We start from the raw sequence: 20,236 nt of genomic DNA, 5'->3' as shown, positions 1-20,236 counted from the left end.
GCCTATGACCCGATGGCCATGCATCCTTTGATATCAGCAGCACAAGGAACATCCCAGAATAAGGTCCAGCAGGCTAGCACTGTAATGCTGAGATTTTTAAATCTTTCAAAGGCTTTTAATAGCTTTCATTAGTTTGTATAGCTGTACATCTTGGCATGTATTGAGTGCATTTTTCATTACTTGTTTACTCAATTAATTATAAGCAGACACAGCTGTCCCAAATACAATAGATCTCTGAGTGCATTGGATTTTTTTTAATTTTGAAAGGAATTAGCAGTGGACAAGGGCCATTTCAAGTGGGGTGGTGGTATGTGGCGATGTTTAGGTGATGATAGAGGATGGGGGCCTTGGGAGCTGCGTGGTGATCGGGAGCAGAAGTCTGGGAGATGTTTTGGGTCAGAGCGGAGGGCAGGGTCCTGGTGAGCACCTTGTTAATTGTTCATCAATTTTAGCTTCTGATGTTAATCATTTTCAACCCATTTCCGAAGTGATTAGCGGCATGAACATCAGGTAGTACATTTTTGGGCAAGTTCAGGGCATCTAGCCCAAGTCTACAATGGCAGGGTCAGCATTGTAGGCGTCCTTGCAGGGTTCCAGGTAGTGTATTTCTTCCCATTGGAAGTTTCAATTTCACAAGCAAATGCCAACGTGCTTATCAGGACTTCCTCTCAGTCCCAATGCACAAGGGCAGTGGGCTTAAGTTTGCCACTAAGTAAATCGGAAGATCTTGGCACTTAATCCCTTATCTTGTGTATTAACCTTTTGTATGGAACCTTATTAAATGCCTTTTTGAGGTCCAACTCTTCATCGACTGGCTTCCTTTTATCTACCCTACAAGTGGCATCCTCAGAAGGCTGATAAATTTGGCAAATACAATTTCCCTTTCATAAAACCATGTTGACTTTGTTTGATCATACTATAATTTTCTGAGTGTAAATGGCTGATTATTTATGTCCACTGCTGTTATGGATGAGGAAAATGCTGTAGCACAGCAACTAGTTTAGCATAAGAACAAGCAACCAGATTTTAGTTTTGATAAAGACCTTGGGTCTGCTGAGGTCTTTAAATCGGTGAGTGATTGGGGTTATGAAAGAAAAAGCAAGGAACCAGGCCCCTTTCCTCAAACTATATGTTTAGTAACTGGTTGATTATACCTACCCTCCTCTACATCTTCATGTCTGCACCCTATGTTCCCTTTAAAATTTACTTCTTGTGCATGACCAGCTTTTTTCAGTGTGCAATCCTTTACATTTTTTGCACGTTTGCACACATGCATTACCACAGAACAAAGCCTTTGCAGTACCTAATAGACTGCTGCACATTCATCCACACAGTTTAATGAGAACATTGCTGCCATCTACCCAAAATAGTGTCTTTGTATAAAGGGTAATTTGAAGCATACAGAAAATCATCATGATTTTGTCAACTCCTTCTGGGGCACATTGATAGATACTCTGAAGTGGCCTCAACATCAAAAACTTGACTCTCCTCATCTACACATACCCTCATTGCAACTACAGTCAGCTAAAGTTTAGGGATAGTACTGTGATTTAAGAAACCTGTATGGCAGCAGAGGTACCACACCATAAGCTGTTTGTTCTCTCTTAAGAGTTTGTGAATTAAAACACTGTGTAAACTCCCAACCTATATACTACTGATATGCATGATATTCATCGGTTTCTCATTGTTCATGGATAATGCCCTTTTTTATTCACATGCGTCAGGTCATTTTTGGGGGGTACATGAAATACTACATTTCAGGCTTGTCAACTTCCTAGATAACACCTATGTATTGAATACAATGTTGTGATGCATATGGCAAAAGGTAATGATTTTGCCAGATTTGCAAGTGAATTAAGTGCAAGAATATAGTGGATTTTGCCACAAATATTGAGATGTGAGGCTATTCCTTTTCCAGCTCACGAGCCTTCACTCGATTTCACTCGAATTTACATTTAGTCTGCCAGCTCATCCTGTAAAGAGACCCAGCCTTCTGCTTCTTCAATCCTATTCTGACCAAACTACAAATAACATAACTTCCCTTCCAAGCCCCACACTAGTAGATTTTTAAAAATTCATCTGCAGGATGTGGTTGTCGCTTGCTAGGCCAGCATTTATTGCCATCCCGAATTTCCCTTGAGAAGGTGGAGGCCAGTTGCCTTTTTGAACCATTGCAGTCCCTGATAAATAGGTACACCCACGGTGCAGTTAGGGAGGGAGTTCCAGGATTTTGACTATTCCAACATCCCTTTCCACTTCAAAGTCCTTGAATCTACTGTCGCCTCCTAAATCTTTGGCATAATCCCATGCTTGAACCCCTCCAAGCAGGTTTCCGTTCCTGCCACAGTATTAACACAGTCCTCACCAGAATCACAAATAGCATTCTTTGTGATGGTGACCATGCTGCACTATCCCTCCTCAGCTTTTCTATCTTTCTGACGCCTTTGACACACCTAACCACACAATCCTTCCCTAATGCCTCCCTGTTGGCCAGCCACAGGGGCTGGTTTAGCACACTAGGCTAAATCGCTGGCTTTTAAAGCAGACCAAGGCAGGCTAGCAGCACGGTTCGATTCCCGTACCAGCCTCCCCGAACAGGCGCCGGAATGTGGCGACTAGGGGCTTTTCACAGTAACCTCATTGAAGCCTACTCGTGACAATAAGCGATTTTCATTTCATTTTCATTTCACATGGACTGTCCTTGCTTGATTCCATTCTCATCTAATGAACTGTTGCTAGATGATCAATCACATGTATTGTCTTCATACTCGTGCAATGTTACCTCTGGAATGTCCAACAATCTATTCTTGGTCCCTTTCTATTCATCAACTAGCTACCCCTTAGGAATATCATCCAACATTACAAAAGCTGAAAACACATCAGGTCCACGTAGACGTTCAGATCTATCTCACCATCACCTCCCTGTAACCTTCCACACCCTAAAATCGCTGTGCGGTCTTGCTCCTCCCTATATTTGTAAACTCCCCCCAGTTCTCAAAGCATTTGTGATCTCTGCACTCCTTTAATTCTAGTATTTTTAATTTACTTCTACTTTAATCGCTCTACCAGTGGCAACTACACTCTTTGCCTAAGTTCTGGTATTCCCTTCCCAAACTTCACCAGCACTCGTATCTCTCGCTCCTCCTTCAACATGTTTCTTAAAGCCTTCCTATTTGGCCAAACGCCATCTGTCCTGATGTCTCCTTCTGTGGCTCACTGTCAAAAATGTTTCTATTGATACTGCTCTTATCATTCTTCTTGGGAATTTTTAATCCAGGAAACCATAGGCCAGTGAGCCTCAAGTCAGTAGTAGGTAAATTATTGGAGAGAATTCTCAGGGACAGGATTTATACCCATTTGGAAACAAATGGACTCATCAGCGATAGACAGCATGGTTTTGTGAAGGGGAGGTCGTGCTTCAATAACTTGATCGAGTTTTTGAGGAGGTGACAAAGATTATCATAGAATTTACAGTGCTGAAGGAGGCCATTCGGCCCATCGAGTCTGCAAGATGATTGATATGGGGAGGGCGATGGATGTTGTTTACATGGACTTCAGTAAAGCGTTTGACAAGGTGCCTCATGGCAGACTGGTACAAAAGGTGAAGTCACATGAGGTGGCAAGATGGATACAGAATTGGCTCAGTCACTGAAGGCAGAGGGTAGCTGTGGAAGGGTGTTTTTCTGAATGGAAGGTTGTGACTAGTTGTGTTCCACAGGGATCGGTGCTGGGGCCTCTGTTGTTTGTAATATACATAAACGATTTGGAGGAAAATGTAACTGGTCTGATTAGTACATTCGTGGATGACACCAAGGTTGGTGGAGTGGCAGATTGTGTTGAGGATTGGCAGAGGATATAGCAGGACATAGATAGGTTGGAGGAAAATGTAGCTGGTCTGATTAATACATTCGCAGATGACACCAAGGTTGGTGGAGTGGCAGGTAATGTTGAGGATTGTCAGAGGATACAGCAGGACATAGATAGGTTGGAGACTTGGGCAGAAAAATGGAAAATGGAATGTAATCCAAACAAATGGAGATAATGCATTTTGGTAGGTCTAACATAGAGGGGAAATATACAGTAAATGGCAAAACTCTTAGGAATATAGAAAGTCAGAGAGAGATCTGGGCGTACAGGTCCACAGATTTTGACAGTGGCAACACAAGTGAGCAAGACAGTCAAGAAAGCATATGGAATGCTTGCCTCCATTGGATGGGGCATCGAATATAAAAACTGGCAAGTCATGCTACAGTTGTGTAGAACCTTGGTACGGTCGCACTTGGAATATTGTGCACTATTCTGGTCGCCACACTACCAGAAGGATGTGGAGGCTTTAGAGAAGGTGCAGTGGAGATTTACCAGGATGTTGTCTGGTCTGGAGGGTGTTAGCTATGCTGAAAGACTGAATCGACTCGGACTGTTTTCATTAGAACGACAGAGGTTGAGGGGTGACCTGATAGAAGTCTACAAGATTTCCCAGGGTGGAGGGGTCAGTCACTAGCGGGCATAGGTTTAAGGTCCATGCGACAAAGGTTAGAGGAGATGTGTGAGGCTGGTCTTTTACACAGAGGGTGGTGAGTGCCTGGAATGCGCAGCCAGGGGAGGTTATGGAAGCAGTCACATTAACGACATTCAAAAGGCATCTCGACAAATACATGGATAGGATGGGTATAGAGGGATACGGCACTAGGAAGTGCTGAGAGTTTTAGCCAGAGGTGGTATCATGACCGGTACAGGCTTGGAGGGCCGAAGGGCTGTTCCAGTGCTGTTTGTTCTTTGTTCTATTAAAAAATGCCAAATAAATGCAAGTTATTGTTGCATATGATGGTAACACAAATACAATATACTGTAAGAAAGTCGATGTAAAGGAAATATTGTTGTTACCTTTCCTGCTGTTGTAAAGGTGGCTGCATGTCTCAACAAGGTATTTTTACATCCCTGATGTCATTGATATACTACAAATTGGCTGGCAACGGGTGGTACATCCTGAGGGGCACTGGAAAGGTCATGTCTATGGCAATATTTATAATAATGCTTAATTGCCAACTGTGTTGGCTGTAATAAGTGAACATGCTAATGATAGCTTCCCCGCTTTATCCACGTACTTTACTTCAACAAACTGGTGATTCTGAATTTCCTCAAGACTTTACCATGGTTATGTATTACATCAATCTAAAATTTACTTCAACCAACATTTCACAAGTATAAAACAAAAAAAACTTGCAAGTGGAAAAAGCTTCGCCCCAGGACGAGGAGGAAAGGATGATAATTGTTTTAATATTATATTGGCAGAAAGTACACATCTATTACGTTGGTTCAGTGTGTTAGCACTGCTGCCTCACATTGTCAAGGTCCCAGGTTCGATCCCTGCTCTGGGTCACTGTCCGTGTGGAGTTTGCACATTCTTCCTGTGTATGCATGGATTTCGCCCCCAGAACCCAAAGATGTGCATGGTAGGTGGATTGGTCACGCTAGAATTGCCTCTTAATTGGAAAAAATGAATTGGGTACTCTAAATTTATTTTTTACAAGTACACATCTACAACACTATTATTATTTCCATAGCCTCAGCATGAAGAATTTCAAACATACGTTCTCTTTTAATCTCATCTTTAAGTGACAAAAAATATTATTAAGTCTTGCAAATTAGCCATAACCTGATCCAAATCCATAGGGTTCCTGCTAATTGCGAACAGGGGAAAAGACTTACTTCCAGCTTCCATGAATACCTCTGGTAGGTAAGTAAAGCCACTCACTGGCTCCAATGGATTGCCACAGCGTGCATGCTCCCCAGGACGCTGAAGATTAATTACCGTCTTTATGCCGTGCCTGAAGCAGGGAATACAGGAGTCAGATGGTAATTGAAATATAGATCAGCAGTTAAAGACTAGCATTTATATAGTGCCTTTCACAACCATTGAACGTCTCAAAACACTTTATAGTCAATAAAGTACAATTGAAGTTTGCTTTTAACAATTGAAGTGTGGTCAGTGTTGTATTATAGGAACCACAGCAGCCTCCCCAATACACAAATGTGATTATGAGCACATAATCTGTTTTTTGACATTGGGTGAGGGGAGATGGATAAATATTGATCAGGATACCCAGGATAAATGTATTTCAATAGAAATCTTATATGCACACATAGATGCACATTCGTGCGCACACTAACACAATTATATTTTGAGAAATAACGGTGTCCAAAAATTATAATTCAGATATTGAATAAAGTTGTGTTTGGAAACTTAGTACATTTAAAACAAACTCATGCAGTGTTTAAAGCCGGGTCAAATGACAGAGGGGAATCAGGACATGCTGTGTTCCTGCAAATTTTCTGTATTAATCAGCCTGAACAATGCATCTAATGAAATCAAAGGAATTCATGCACTTCTCATTATCTGGGTTTATAAAAGATTACAAAACAAAATATTGAACTAGTGCTTTCATAGTTCCCATAATAAATAAGAATAAAATCTAAAATAATTTCTGAATCCAGTCTACAAAAACTATATACAGAATTATATGTATAGAATGATATAGAAGCAAAATCTTTACAGCAAAAATTACAGCACAAAAGGTGGACAGTCATGCCTGTGCCAGTTATTACTTTATTTTAGTTATTACTTCAGGGACTACTTCAGAATTCTGATGAAGGGTCTACATTCAAAACATTAACCAATCTTTTCTCTTTATAAATACTAATAGAGCTACTGTGTATGCCCAGCAACTTGTTTTTGTAAACTTTAGGTTTCCAATATTTACAATTGTTTTTATTTCTAAATGCTTCAAATTGATCATGTCAGCATGGTAGCATAGTGGTTAGCACTGTGTCTTCACAGCAGCAGGGTCCCAGGTTCGATTCCCCGCTGGGTCATTGTCTGTGCGGAGTCTGCACATTCTCCCGTGACAGCATGGGTTTCCTCCGGGTGCTCCAGTTTCCTTCCACAGTCCAAAGACGTGCAGGTTAGGTGGATTGGCCATGCTAAATTGCCCTTAGTGTCCAAAAAGGTTAGGAGGGGTTATTGGGTTAGAGGGATAGGGTGGAAGTGAGGGCTTAAGTAGGTCAGTGCAGACTCGATGGGCCGAATGGCCTCCTTCTGCACTGTATATTCTATGTTTTATGTGTGGATTTAAACTGAATTAAAATGTTCTGGAAACAGGCATTAAATATTTTTTAACCGTAAATGCCATATTTATTGATAATGGTTCAGGAGTTGGTGACATTATTTGTGCTAAAAGGAATCTTCTTGTTTCTATCGTTCCATAAGAACTAAGTTATTGGTTTTCCTTATTGCTTTCCATGTTGCTCACAGTTTTTCCGGTGTGTTGGTCATATCTGCTGTGGCAGTTTTGTCAGTCTGTGGAATTTTGAAATCCCCAATAATTATTAATAAGCTAACTGCACTGTGTGATGGAAACAAAAATTCAGATTTAATAATATAGATTATCAACATAGACTCATCCAGTTTTTTGGACATAAATTCAGCAAAACCGTTGGGACTGATCAACTTTGAAATCAACTGTGGTTCCTCAGTTAAATAACCTTCAGATTCTCGTTGTTTGAACTTGAACATAAAAATTACCACTAAAGTAAAGAACTTAATGGCTAGAGGCTTCATTCAATATATCCCAGATATTGTCTGCAGAGAGAATAGGGAGAAATGTGAAAAGGGAAAGATGTAAAAAATTTCTCCTAAAAACTGCACATTAGAAACCGATACTCCAGCAAAAGGATACCTTTGAAATTGTTCAATAATGCTGTATTTTTCAATAATTTCAGTGGAGGGACGAGCCATTGCCAATATATTGTCAGTAATCCTGTACATACAAAAAAAATAGTTAGGATAAACTGCATAAATTACTCTGGAGGCCAAGTACTCTACTTACTTGCCCATTACTTGCAAATCGCTCAGTAATTTACGAACAATGAGATGCCTTCACAGACAGAATGTGCATTTACAATGTTTCAATCTGAAGCCACAAATTAAAAATAATGGGCGAAATTCTCCCCAAACGGCACGATGTCCGCCGACTGGCGCCTAAAACGGCGCCAATCAGACGGGCATCGCGCCGCCCCAAAGGTGCGGAATGCTCTGCATCTTTGAGGGCCGAGCCACAACATTGAGGGGCTAGGCCGACGCCGGAGGGATTTCCGCCCTGCCAGCTGGCGGAAACGGCCTTTGTTGCCCCGCCAGCTGGCGCGGAAATGACATGTCGGGGCGGCGCATGCACGGGAGCGTCAGCGGCCGCTGACAGTTTCCCGCGCATGTGCAGTGGGGAGAGTCTCTTCCGCCTCCGCCATGGTGGAGGCCGTTGCGGAGGCGGAAGGGAAAGAGTGCCCCCACAGCACAGGCCCGCCCGCGGATCGGTGGGCCCCGATCGCGGGCCAGGCCACCGTGGGGGCACCCCCCGGGGTCAGGTCGCCCCACGCCCCCCCCCCCAGGACCCCGGAGCCCGCCCACGCCGCCTTGTCCCGCCGGTAAATAGGTACTCTAATTTACGCCGGCGGGACAGGCAATTTATCGGCAGGACTTCAGCCCATCCGGGCCAGAGAATCCAGCGGGGGGGCCCGCCAATCGGCGCAGCCCGATTCCCGCCCCCGCCGAATATCCGGTACCGGAGACTTCGGCAACCGGCGGGGGCGGGATTCACGGCGGCCAACGGCCATTCGCCAACCCGGAGGGGGGTCGGAGAATGACGCCCCAGGTTTTAAAAGGCTAAGGCCGGGATTCTCCGACCCGGCGCCGGGTCGGAGAATCCCCGGCTGGGCGCAACAATCGTGCCCCACCGCCCGCTTCCGCATTCTCTGGCGCCGTTTATCGGGTGCCGGCGGGATCGCCGCCACGCTGGTCGGGACCGTTGACAGTGGCCCCCCCGGCGAATCTCCAGGTCCCGATGGGCCGACGAGTTTCGCCAAGTCCCTTTTCGGATGTGAAGTTAAAATGTTTAATATTACATTCATAATAAAGTTTTGTTTTGAAATGCCAAATCCCTATTTCTTCGTGCAGTCACTCCTGTGGCAAATTATTCTTTCCACACAGTCTTACAAATAAACTCAAGTATTGGGGTTTCAATCCAGTATCCTAGCCACTATTCGGATCTGATCTGGGATCGTAATACAAGACTGGAATAACTTAAACTGGTCAAATTAACTTCATTTAAATAATCTGGTAATTTATGGTTGACAACATTTTAGTTTCATCCAAAACCTGAAGCACCTTTCTGCATACTCAGGCACCCTTTTCATACAAATAATTGTTACCTTTAATGTGTGGTTCACACCTAGAAAAACATGAATCAAATGCTTTACCACGAGGGGAGGGGTGCAGACAAGCAGAGGTGTCAGTTAAGACTGTTGATTTTCTAGCCTGCACTTGCATTTTACCAGGTTGGTTCTAAGTTTTTCTTCTGCTGCTGAGAAATGTGACTAATGCTATTTTTGGATACTGAGGGAATAAACAAAATGAGATAGCAATGAAAGAGGGAACAATATATTTTATATATGTCCACATTTGGTGCCAGAATGATAACGCAAGTGAGGATAATTTGATACAAAGGTACCAGTATGGCAATATGAAAGCCATTTCTTAATAACCTGTCATGGCTTTCAGTGATAATACCGTTGAACCAGAAACTGCAATTATATATTATATATATATATTTATTTTGCTTTGATAATGACTATAAAGTGGAAAACAGACACAAGCTAATAACTTCTGGAATTTGTGACGCTTGAAAAGGTCAAATTTGAACTGAGGGGAAGGATGGAGGGGTTCTACAATTCATGGGCGTTATTCATTACGCACTTTCGAGAATTGGATTACATCGAACATTTTGGGGGGCAGGCTGAGAGGGTTGGGGGGAGAGGGACTGTATGTGTTAATGGTGACTATGGGTGATTCCTGATTCCTTTTTGTCATTTATTTATGTTAACATGCGGGCTAATGTTTGGGGTTTGGTGGGAGGATGGGATCGTTGTTATTGATATGGGGATTGATTTTACATTCGTTAATGATTATTGTTCATTGTTGGGTGTAAATTTGGGACAAAATGTGAAAAAGGAGAATAAAAATACATATTTTTTAAACTGATAACTTCTGCTTAACTACCAATGCTTGGTAAGAAACAGTATTAATATTGGAACAAAAAGCAATACATCTAGTTCAAATGTTAGTCATAAACTTTGCTACTGTGTTTTATGGCAACTCTTAATTACTTTTTAGTAATTACTCCCTCGTATCTATTATTCTCTTTAGTTTTTTATGTCACATAGTATACTTTTTAGATTCTAGCATAGTAAAAACAGGTCAAAGATAAATTGGAGTTAATGATAAGGATTGCATTGGTTTTCTCGGAGCTGAAATCATGACTGCATGAAAAACAGCAAAGAATCACAAATATCTGAAGTTGGTACACTTCTACTATGAAAACAAGTTTGCATTATTTGAACTTTCAATGATGTAAATAGCAAATCAGGGTGAATTGAATCAGGTGACTGTTTAATATCATTAAAGAAAATAGATGCCAGCGTTTTGAGTTTGACAGCGGGTCATCTGGACTCGAAACGCTGGATCTTTCCTCTCCCTACAGATGCTGCCAAACCTGCTGAGATTTTCCAGCATTTTCTCTTTGGTATCTTAAATTGGTTGTTAGTGTGGCCATTAGTGCAGTCAGGATTGCTCAGCAAGTTCTGCCCAATCGTGGAATCACAACTAACAGTCGACATTTTGTTTTGGGTTTTGCAAGCATGGGCCGGTTGAGTATGTTCTATTAGGAACACCCAAGGCAACATGTTGTTTCATTTGATCAGCCAATCGTTGGGACATACGGCCCACATACCCGGCATCATACCAGCAGTGAAACTCAAAAGCAATGTTGATCAATTGTATTAGAGGCAAAATGTATTTTTGGAGTGTCATCAGCATCATGTAGATGACACTTGCGTAGCCACTGCATTGTAGCAGCATGAAATAGCTTGCTTAACTATTTGTTCACATTTTTTAGATACTTTCCCTTTTTGGAGTTATTCAAGATAGGCTGGACACATTTCAGGTGACAGCCATTTGTCTATTTGCGGGTTTGCATGATACACAACAAACAATAATCTGATCAGGATAGTTTTAATTTCTACATCAAGCTTGCAAGATGAACAAATGGCTAGGGCTCTATTCAAGATTGTTGACAAGGTTAGATTGTCTCTCTATTTACCAACATTCCCACGATGTATGTAAACTTCTGAACTACCTATTTATTTGATTTGATTTGATTTATTGTCACATGTACCGAAGTAAAGTGAAAAGTATTTTTCTGCGGCCAAGGGAACATACACACCACAATGGGTTAATTATTAATCATTATACAATGGGTTCATTATTAATCTCCATCAGTGAGAAAAGTAAATGCAAGCAAGAAAACTAATTTCTGATTAGAAAGGTTTCTTTAGCCAGAATTAAAGTTTGAAATATGTTTAGGTGAATTTTCAACATTAATTAGCTTTTGTTATTTATATAGATTTCACAAAATATATTCTGAAAAGGTCAGTTACCAAATTATATGAAAAAGTACTTCCAATTATTTCTTGAAACAGGAAATTACTTTTGTCATGAATGCTGTTTCAAACAAACGGTTCGACTATGTGTTAATATCCTTTACTTGATAACTGCAGTAAAGGTTCCCATCCTTTAAGCCAGTAAACTGCATATATTGGAGTATAAGGAACCAATCATGCATCCGTTTTTAAACTCATCTATTAAAATTAAGAAGCACAATACCATGAGGAGTATAAGCCTTTAAGAGCTTGTTCCTCTTCACTCCATCGAGATGGATTTTCATACTTGCAGGCACGACCACCACATGCCATTGAGCATTGCATATGACCAGGGATAACATGTCGCAGGCGTTCTCCAACTTTGGTATACTTAGCTGTTGGACGTCTCATACTGCCTGAAATTAAAAAATCAGAGATCACCAGGCAAATTTGAAAATAATGCATGTCATTAAAATGAATTCATCTAATGCATATTCTTTCAATCATGCTGCAAAAACAGCAGACTCTGCAACATTTATTTTCTTATGGTCAATGTACATTAAGTGAGACAAATCTCAGAATACTAAAGGACAATTTTACAAAATTTGAAACAAGAATTTGTTTTAAATAGATGAAGTAAATAATCAACTTCCAAAGATACAAATTTATATCAGTAATAATTTTACAAAATCACACCCCGAATGCAGAGTGTTACTGAGCAGGAATGCATATCAGGAAATCAAGCTCATGTTTCCCACAACTTTCCATTCAGTAAGATTCCTGATATCTGCTCAAGCAGGCAAAGCTCGATCTCCCTTTTAACATTCGTGTTTACTATATGTTTGTGTACTGAGGTACAATTTACATGCACATCCAGTATTTTACAGCTGACAATTTGGTTTAAAAATAAATGTAGCTTTATCAACATCCAGATAATTCTTCAACACATTCTATAAAATATGTGCAAAATAGTGGATATACTCCAAAATGAACATTTTTGCAACATAACACAAAGCAAAATCTAAAAATATTGCAGTCTGAAAATTGTGCAGGCATCTATTATATTGAAAGCCTAAATCACAGCATCACAGTGAAGCATTTACATTTTCCTGGCGATAAACTGGTTTTGGCCTCTTCAATACTGACTGAAGATACAGCAACCATAACCCGGTGAGTCGAAGACGAAAGCATCTCTATGGCTGAGCTCCGACGTCTCTGCAAAACTCTGACCAAGGTATCAGAAGCAGAGCGACTCTGAATGAAGCTGCTCAAACACTCCACTGCTGAATGCCTTCTTGAAGATCTCTGCATGCTGATGTGCTTGAAATACTTAAGACTTGCAATTATCAGTACTGAATAGCAACAGCTTGTAAAATCAACAAATTTTACTGTCGAAGTTGCACTACAACCTGATAATACTCTGATAGACTCTCCTTTAGGAGAGGCTAAGGGGTTTCCATAGTAACAAACTGCAAAGCCAATTATGTTAGGCTATGGCTGCAGCATGCTATGTAGTGCGTCGGCTTGGAAAGTTATCATTCTACTATGAGTCAATATCTAGCAGTCCAACAGGTACATTTTGCAGCTAACTCATACCATGTTCAGAAGCGTTATGCTTCTGTGTATCAATGTAGCATGTGATAACAATTAATAAGTATTCTCAAATCCATTTTGCATTCTGATTACTACAAAGGTAGACTATGCAATGGAATAATAAACTACTTCAGAGAACATTTACGATTCAGAAGGAAGTCATCCAGCACATCAAGTCTGTACCATTCCTCAAGGAGATATCAAAAGTACTTTATAAATATGGTGAGTTTCTGCCTCTACAACCCTTTCAGGTAGTGTACACCAGGTCCCTCTTGGCAGGGGCGGGAGGGAGGGTGGGGGCTTTCCTCATCTCCCCTTTAATCCTTCTGCCAATTCCTTATGCCCCTGGTTTTTAACTGCTCTGCAAAGATAAATAGTTCATTCCTATTTAATCTATCTAGACCCCTCATAATGTTATAAATCTGAGTTGAGTTATCTCCAGCCTCTTCCATTCCAAGAAAACCAACATCAGCCTATCCTAACATTCCTCATGACTAATATTTTCCAGTTCTTGCAGAATCAGCTCAGTGGGCTAGACTGCTGGTTTGTGATACAGAATAAGGCCAGCAGCACGGGTTCAATTCCCATACCAACTGAGAATTCTGAACAGGCGCCTGAATGTAGCGACTAGGGGCTTTTCACAGTAACTGCATTGCAGTGTGAATGTAAGCGTACTTGTGACAATAAAAGAGTGTTTATTTATCCTCCTAAATCTCCCCCTTGCTAGTGCAATCACAACTTTTCTGTAAGATGGTGATGAAGACTATTCAGTATTCAAGCTGTGGTTTAACTAGCGTTGCATATATACCCAGCATAACCCACCTATTCTAATATTTTATGCCTTGACGAATAAAGAAAAAGTCATATGCCTTCTTAATCACCTGATCAGCCTGTATCTCTACCTTTAAGGATCTGTCGACATATACTCCAAGGTCCTCCTGTTCCTCCACAATATCCTTCTCAATATCCTCACATTTATTGTGTATTCCCTTGCCATGATTCATCTTCCAAAATGCATTCCTCACTGTCATGAATCTGCCTGGAGACAACAGTAGACAGTATTCAAAGAGCCTCAATTGGTATATGTCCTTCCCCCAGTAAAGGGTTTAGAACAGATGTTTAGATAATCTAGTGATTAGTTTATGGAAGAGAAACAGTAATAAACAGATACTGTATTACGGGGATAGGGTCGAGGCATGGGCTTAAGTAGGGTGCTCTTTCCAAGGACCAGTGCAGACGCGATGGACCGAATGGCCTCCTTCTGCACTGTAAATTCTATGATTCTATATGTTAATATATAGTCAAGGAAGTTGTTGGGGGCAGACAGCAGAAAACACAGGAGGCATAATCAAAGAACAACAAAGTATAATTGACCAGTCCCTGAGAAGACAGGGAGGCAGTTATTATCTAGCAGTCTCAGAAAGCGGTAAGGCCAGTTTCCAGCCACCAAGACTGAAGGCCAAATTTAGAGTGAACAAGCTTGTAAGCCAACGTGGTGCAGAAGAGCTTTGTAACAACAGTTTTAAATTTCTTCGCTGGACCAGGAAAAAGACAGTTCCCAGATATGAGTATCTTCCCTGTATTATGTGGTAACTATAGCTGGTTATTCAATTTGGACATTGTTTGGGTAACAGGGGAAGTCTTACAGAGTTCAGGTATTGTAGATATATTTTGTAACAAGGAGGATGTTCCATAGAAATTGTGTGTATCAAGTAATTCATACATCCTAATTGGGTGAAAGTAGAGTAATTCTGCGGCACGGTAGCACAGTGGTAAGCACCGTTCCTTTCACAGCGCCAGGAACCCGGATTCAATTCCCGACTTGGGTCACTGTCTGTGCGTAGTCTGCACGTTCTTCCCGTGTCTGCTTGGGTTTCCTCCGGGTGCTCCGGTTTCCTCCCACAAGTCCCGAAAGACGTGCTGATAGGTAATTTGGACATTCTGAATTCTCCCTCAGTGTACCCGAACAGGCGCCGGAGTGTGGTGACGAGGAGATTTTCACAGTAACTTCATTGCAGTGTTAATGTAAGCCTATTTGTGACACCAATGAAGGTTATTATGTGTCTAATTGGGAGAGATTCTCCACTCCCGCGCCAGTTGGGAGAATCGCCTGGGCCGCCAAAATTTCCAGGGGCGCCGGTCCAATGCCCTCCCGCGATTCTCCCAAGCGGCGGGAACGGCCCCGTCGAGTTCCGCGGGCGGCAGGCCGGAGAATCGCTGGAGACACCCAAAATGGCGATTCTCCGGCACCCCCGCTATTCTCAGGCCCGGATGGGCCGGGCGGCCAGGCCAAAACGGCGGGTTCCCCCCGGCGTCGTCCACACCTGGTCGCTGCTGTCGGGAACCGCGCGGGAACGCTGGGGGGGGGGGTCCTGCACCGGGGGGTACCTCAAATGTGGGGTGGCCCACGATCGGTGCCCACCGATCGTCGGGCCGTCCTCTCTGAAGGAGGACCTCCTTCCTTCCGGGGCCCCGCAAGATCCGTCCGCCATCTTCTTGCGGGGCGGACTCAGAGAGGACGGCAACCACGCATGCGCGGGTTGGCGCCGGCCAATCCGTGCATGCACGGGTGACGCCTGTTATGTGGCGCCGGCGGCATCATCTATGCGATGCCGCCTTTACGCGGCGACAAGGCCTGGCGCGTGTAGATGACGCGGCCCCGATCCTAGCCCATTGTCGGGGCTTGAATCAGTCGGGATCGGGCCGTTTCGCGCCTTTGTGAACCTCGACGGCGTTCACGACGGTGTGGGCACTTCGGCGCGGGAGTGGAGAATCCCGCCCCCTGTCTTTTCTTTAATAAATAGTATTTAATCATTGTTACACAACAACTGGGCTATTTATTCCCACTGGGGTTTTATTGTCGGCTCACACCAAAACAAAACAATACAAAACTATAAACCCCCACGAACCAGTATTCCATGTCAGAGACCCTCGGAGCTAACATCAGCTTGCTATGTGGCGCTCACACTCCTCCTGATTGAATTCCATTTTTCACTTTTCTGCCCATTTGACATCCATATTTTCACGTGGACTAGACTTACTTTCTCATTGTCAACAACGTGACCAATTTTGTAAACTTCTTTATCATGTGTTCTACATTTTTAGTCTAAGTCATGAAGCAAACTACAAAAAGCAAGGATTGAGTACCGAGTCCTGCTGATCCCCACTAGTAACAGCTTACCAGTTTCAAAAACACCCGTCACCATTACCCTTTGCTTCTTGCCACTAAACCAATTTTGGATCTAATTTTCCATTTTCCCTTGGATCCCAAGGGCATTTACCTTTGTGACCAGCCTCCCATGTGGGATCTAGTCAAAAGCCTTGCTCAAGCCCATGCAGACTACGTCTATAACATTGCCCTCATCAATCTTATATTCCACCTTCTCAAAAAATTCAAATATGTTAATCCTGGAACATAGGAGTAGGCCATTTGGCTTCTTGAGCCCGCTCCACCATTCAACTAGATCATAGCTGATCTTCTACCTCATTGCCATTTTCCTGCACAATTTCCATATCCCTTGATACTTTTAATATCTAGAAATCTATCATTCTCTTTATTGGACATACTCAATGATAGAGTTTCCACAGTCCTGAGGTAGAACATTCAAAAGATTACCTTCTGAGTGAAGAAATTCCTCTTCATCTCAAAGGCTTCCCTCTTATCCTGAGACTATGTCTTCTGGATCTAGAGCACCCAGCCAGGGAAAACATCCTTCCTGCATCTGCCTTTTGAGCCCTTAAGAATTAAGTATATTTCAATGAAATCACCTCTCATTATTCTAAACTCTAGATAATATAGACCCAGTCTCCTCAAACTCCTCATCGAACAATCTATCCAACCCAGGGATCAGAGTCGGCCCTAATCTTCCCTCAACAAATCCATGTTGACTTTCCTTGATAAAGTTATGCCTTCTAAGTGAAGATTCATACTTCGCTTGCTAGGAGAAAAAAATACATTGAGAATTTTAATCATTTCAAACCTTCCAAAACTGCTTTCTGTATACCCAGACAGTAGAACTATTATGTAAATTATGAATATTTATGCTAGCTGAAAAATCATACATGAACAATGATGACAGGTCAAATTGGATCGCCAGGCTGAAAATAATTACACACACTTCCAAAATTGAAACAGATTGATTTGTTGACCTAGCCCATAATCCTCTATGCCCACAAATGCACTAAAATGGCATAAGTGAGTTTGAGATGACTCAGTGCACAAGCTGACTCACACTGACAACCTGGGGGCATGCCTACACTAACTTTTATGATAGACGCTCGCTTCCTAATTTGAACTATTAGCACAAGTACAGCTTGCTCAATGAGCGTGTGCATGTGGCTCTTGAGTGCAAAATCTAGTAAGATAAAGAGATTTAGCTCAACATTCTACTTGATCAGGCCAAGTTTTAGGGCCCATCATGTAGCCAACTTTGAGAAAAACTTACACTGTGGGTAGAGCTTTTTTGGACATGAAATGTGTTGTAAACTTTTAAATTAGGTATTTAAGTTTTTTTAAGACTAAACATCTGAACCAGTAGTGCAACCTCAATTTCTTCACCCTACAAAGCCTTTGGTCACCTCTCCTAATCCATATGGAGGTGTGGCATTTATACTCCTCTCTGTGAATTGCAAGAGATATTTCGACCCCTAAAAGTCAAACATAAATGCAACTTATTTTTATGGTTATCAAAAACACTCTTTATAGCATTCGGCCCCACCAAAAACTCCCTTATCTTTGGGTATTTTCAGCATATTTCACTCCAAAAGTACATAATTCATGTTGATTAAACAAAGGATAGAGCTAATTGTTCTAACTAGACTGTAAAAGTATCTCCTGGGACATTCACTTGATCTTGCTAGCATCATGACTATTTGCTGTGTTAAAAGTTTGTTGTCTCCATTAACCTTTAAACTGAATTTAATTTTAAATTGTTAAGCAGACTATACAGAAGGAAAACTGGATATCTCAAAACTGAATAACTGGAAGGGCGACACACGGCGGTGCAGTGGTTAGCACTGCTGCATCACGGCACTGAGGACCCAGGTTGGATCCCAGCCCCGGGTCACTGTCCATGTGGTGTTTGCACATTCTCCCAGTGTCTGTGTGGGTCTCACCCCCACAACCCAAAGATGTGCAGGGTAGATGGATTGGTCACGCCAAATTACCCCTTAACTGGAAAAAGAAAATTGGATACTTCAGTACCAAAATGGCTAAGCTAGTTTATTAAAACATTCTTTTAAATTTAATTTACCTTTTTCTGGAGTTACTATATACCTCCTGTGTTCTAATGAAGAGTAAGGCAGTTCAGGATGTAGGGAACTTCTTGTAGCCATGGCAGTATCTGGTGAAATATAATATATCTATAGTTTATTATATCTTCACAGGCTTTCTGTCTGTCTTGACTTCCTATGCTACCTTTTGTCTATCACCTTTTCCATTATATATTCACTGAATCAGAAAATCCTGGAAAATGATGGAAACTTTAAATAAAAATACATTTTTCAGATTTAATCATATGATCATTTAACAGACAGCCTTTACCACAAATGCTATATTATTGGGCAAATCACCTTGCCTGCTCTGACCAGGAAGTGTTTATCCCTAGGTGTAAAGCACAGAGGGAAAACATGACCACGACGTGTGATGTCATGCATCATTCCTTTTAACAATGTCATGAGATTTCTACGGCTTAACTGAGCTGTTTTCAGAAAACGAGCCAATAGCACAAAACTACCAAGACTTACACTTAAACAAACCTCGAGGGTGACTAATGTGGAAACTGAATTGTTACTCTGGTAAAGTAGGCAGAACATGACAATATCTGTGCCTGATCCTGTTGAGTAGCTCAAGACAATGAGGGAAGAAAGTTTGAAATGCATGATCAAAAATGGTGACCCAATTACGGATGTAAATAGAAAGAGTTGAACCATAGCTCAAACAGCACACTGGACAAGCAAGTGTGCATGATAGTGGTGTTAAACTTTCAAAAGTTACCGTGGGGCAACACGGTAGCACGGTGGTTAGCACAGTTGCTTCACAGTTCCAGGTTCCAGGTTCGATTCCCGGCTTGGGTCATTGCCTGTGTGGAGTCTGAACTCCGTGTCTGCGTGGGTTTCCTCCGGGTGCTTCGGTTTCCTCCCACAGTCCAAAGATGTGCAGGTTAGGTGGATTGGCTGTGATAAATTGCCCTTCGTGTCCAAAAAAGATTAGGTTGGGTTACGGGAATAGGGTGGAGGCATGAGCTTAAGTAGGGTGCTCTTTCCAAGGGCCGGTGCAGACTCGATGGGCCAAATGGCCTCCTTCTGCACTGTAAATTCTACGATTCTATCAAAAACTGGCTGCTTGCCAATAATTTCCTGAGTGTTCTTGTCCATACCTCTGGAGTCAGTTGTTGTAAGCATCTTCTTGCCAGTTTGCATGCTTACACAAAATTCAATCACCTATAACCTGTCCTGCAGTCTCATCATCCTATGCATTGGAGTTAAAATACTTTTTCGATTTTCAGCTCCTTCAACAAACATACCCACCCTACTTCTACAACCCTCTCTAGGTCTATATCCCTTCCCATTTCCTTTCTGTACATTCAACCTTCCCCCACTAACCACATCCTTAGCCCCCCCCCCACCCCCACCCCCTACTCCACCCCCTATCCCCAACCTACTGAAAACTTTGATGAAATTCTACCATCTGAAACTTCCTCCTTAATCCCCTCCACTTTACCATTTCTCAGCTGAATTTCCAAAATTACTTTCAAAACCCACCTTTTCCTGCTAAAGTTCTGCATCATTTTAACCAATTCATTTGTTCATTTTCTTCCCCTTTGTAAAGCATCTTAACGCATGTCCTTTGTTGAATCATTAAATCCATGCAAATCACCATTGTAGAGATGGACAATTTATGAATCCAAATTGAGAGCAAGTTTATATTGAAGTTTTATATTGACCGAATTCTCAGCCAGAACACACCAGAACTGAATACGAACTGTCTGCACATTAGTACCTTAAACATTGTTAATGGTACATTTGTATAACCTTCCTTCCTATCCCTGCACACTACCCACCCAATTATTTCCACCCAAGAATGTGAAATTTACATTAATCACGGTGATCACGGTGA

At 42.0% G+C, this 20,236-nt stretch overlaps 1 protein-coding gene across 6 annotated transcripts in view; it reads right to left on the bottom strand.

Moving 5' to 3' along the window:
• Nucleotides 1-20,236, bottom strand: part of ptpdc1a (protein tyrosine phosphatase domain containing 1a) — a 284,748-nt gene that overhangs the window by 139,527 nt on the left and 124,985 nt on the right. For 3 of the 6 annotated variants that reach the window (XM_072472524.1, XM_072472523.1, XM_072472525.1), the window contains 4 exons: nucleotides 18,372-18,461; nucleotides 11,771-11,942; nucleotides 7,737-7,817; nucleotides 5,710-5,828 (listed from right to left, as the gene is read on the bottom strand). In XM_072472524.1, the coding sequence (XP_072328625.1) occupies nucleotides 5,710-5,828; nucleotides 7,737-7,817; nucleotides 11,771-11,942; nucleotides 18,372-18,453 (454 nt within the window). In that variant the 5' untranslated portion in view covers nucleotides 18,454-18,461. Of the gene's footprint in view, nucleotides 1-5,709; nucleotides 5,829-7,736; nucleotides 7,818-11,770; nucleotides 11,943-12,629; nucleotides 12,869-14,000; nucleotides 14,140-18,371; nucleotides 18,462-20,236 lie in introns of those variants that run through there. The other 3 variants (XM_072472527.1, XM_072472522.1, XM_072472526.1) reach the window with 3 other exon arrangements.

Source organism: Scyliorhinus torazame, chromosome 13, assembly GCF_047496885.1.
Source record: "Scyliorhinus torazame isolate Kashiwa2021f chromosome 13, sScyTor2.1, whole genome shotgun sequence".
NCBI lineage: Eukaryota > Metazoa > Chordata > Chondrichthyes > Carcharhiniformes > Scyliorhinidae > Scyliorhinus > Scyliorhinus torazame.
Note: the sequence above shows the minus strand (reverse complement) of the source record. Positions and strands in the feature narration are given on the sequence as shown.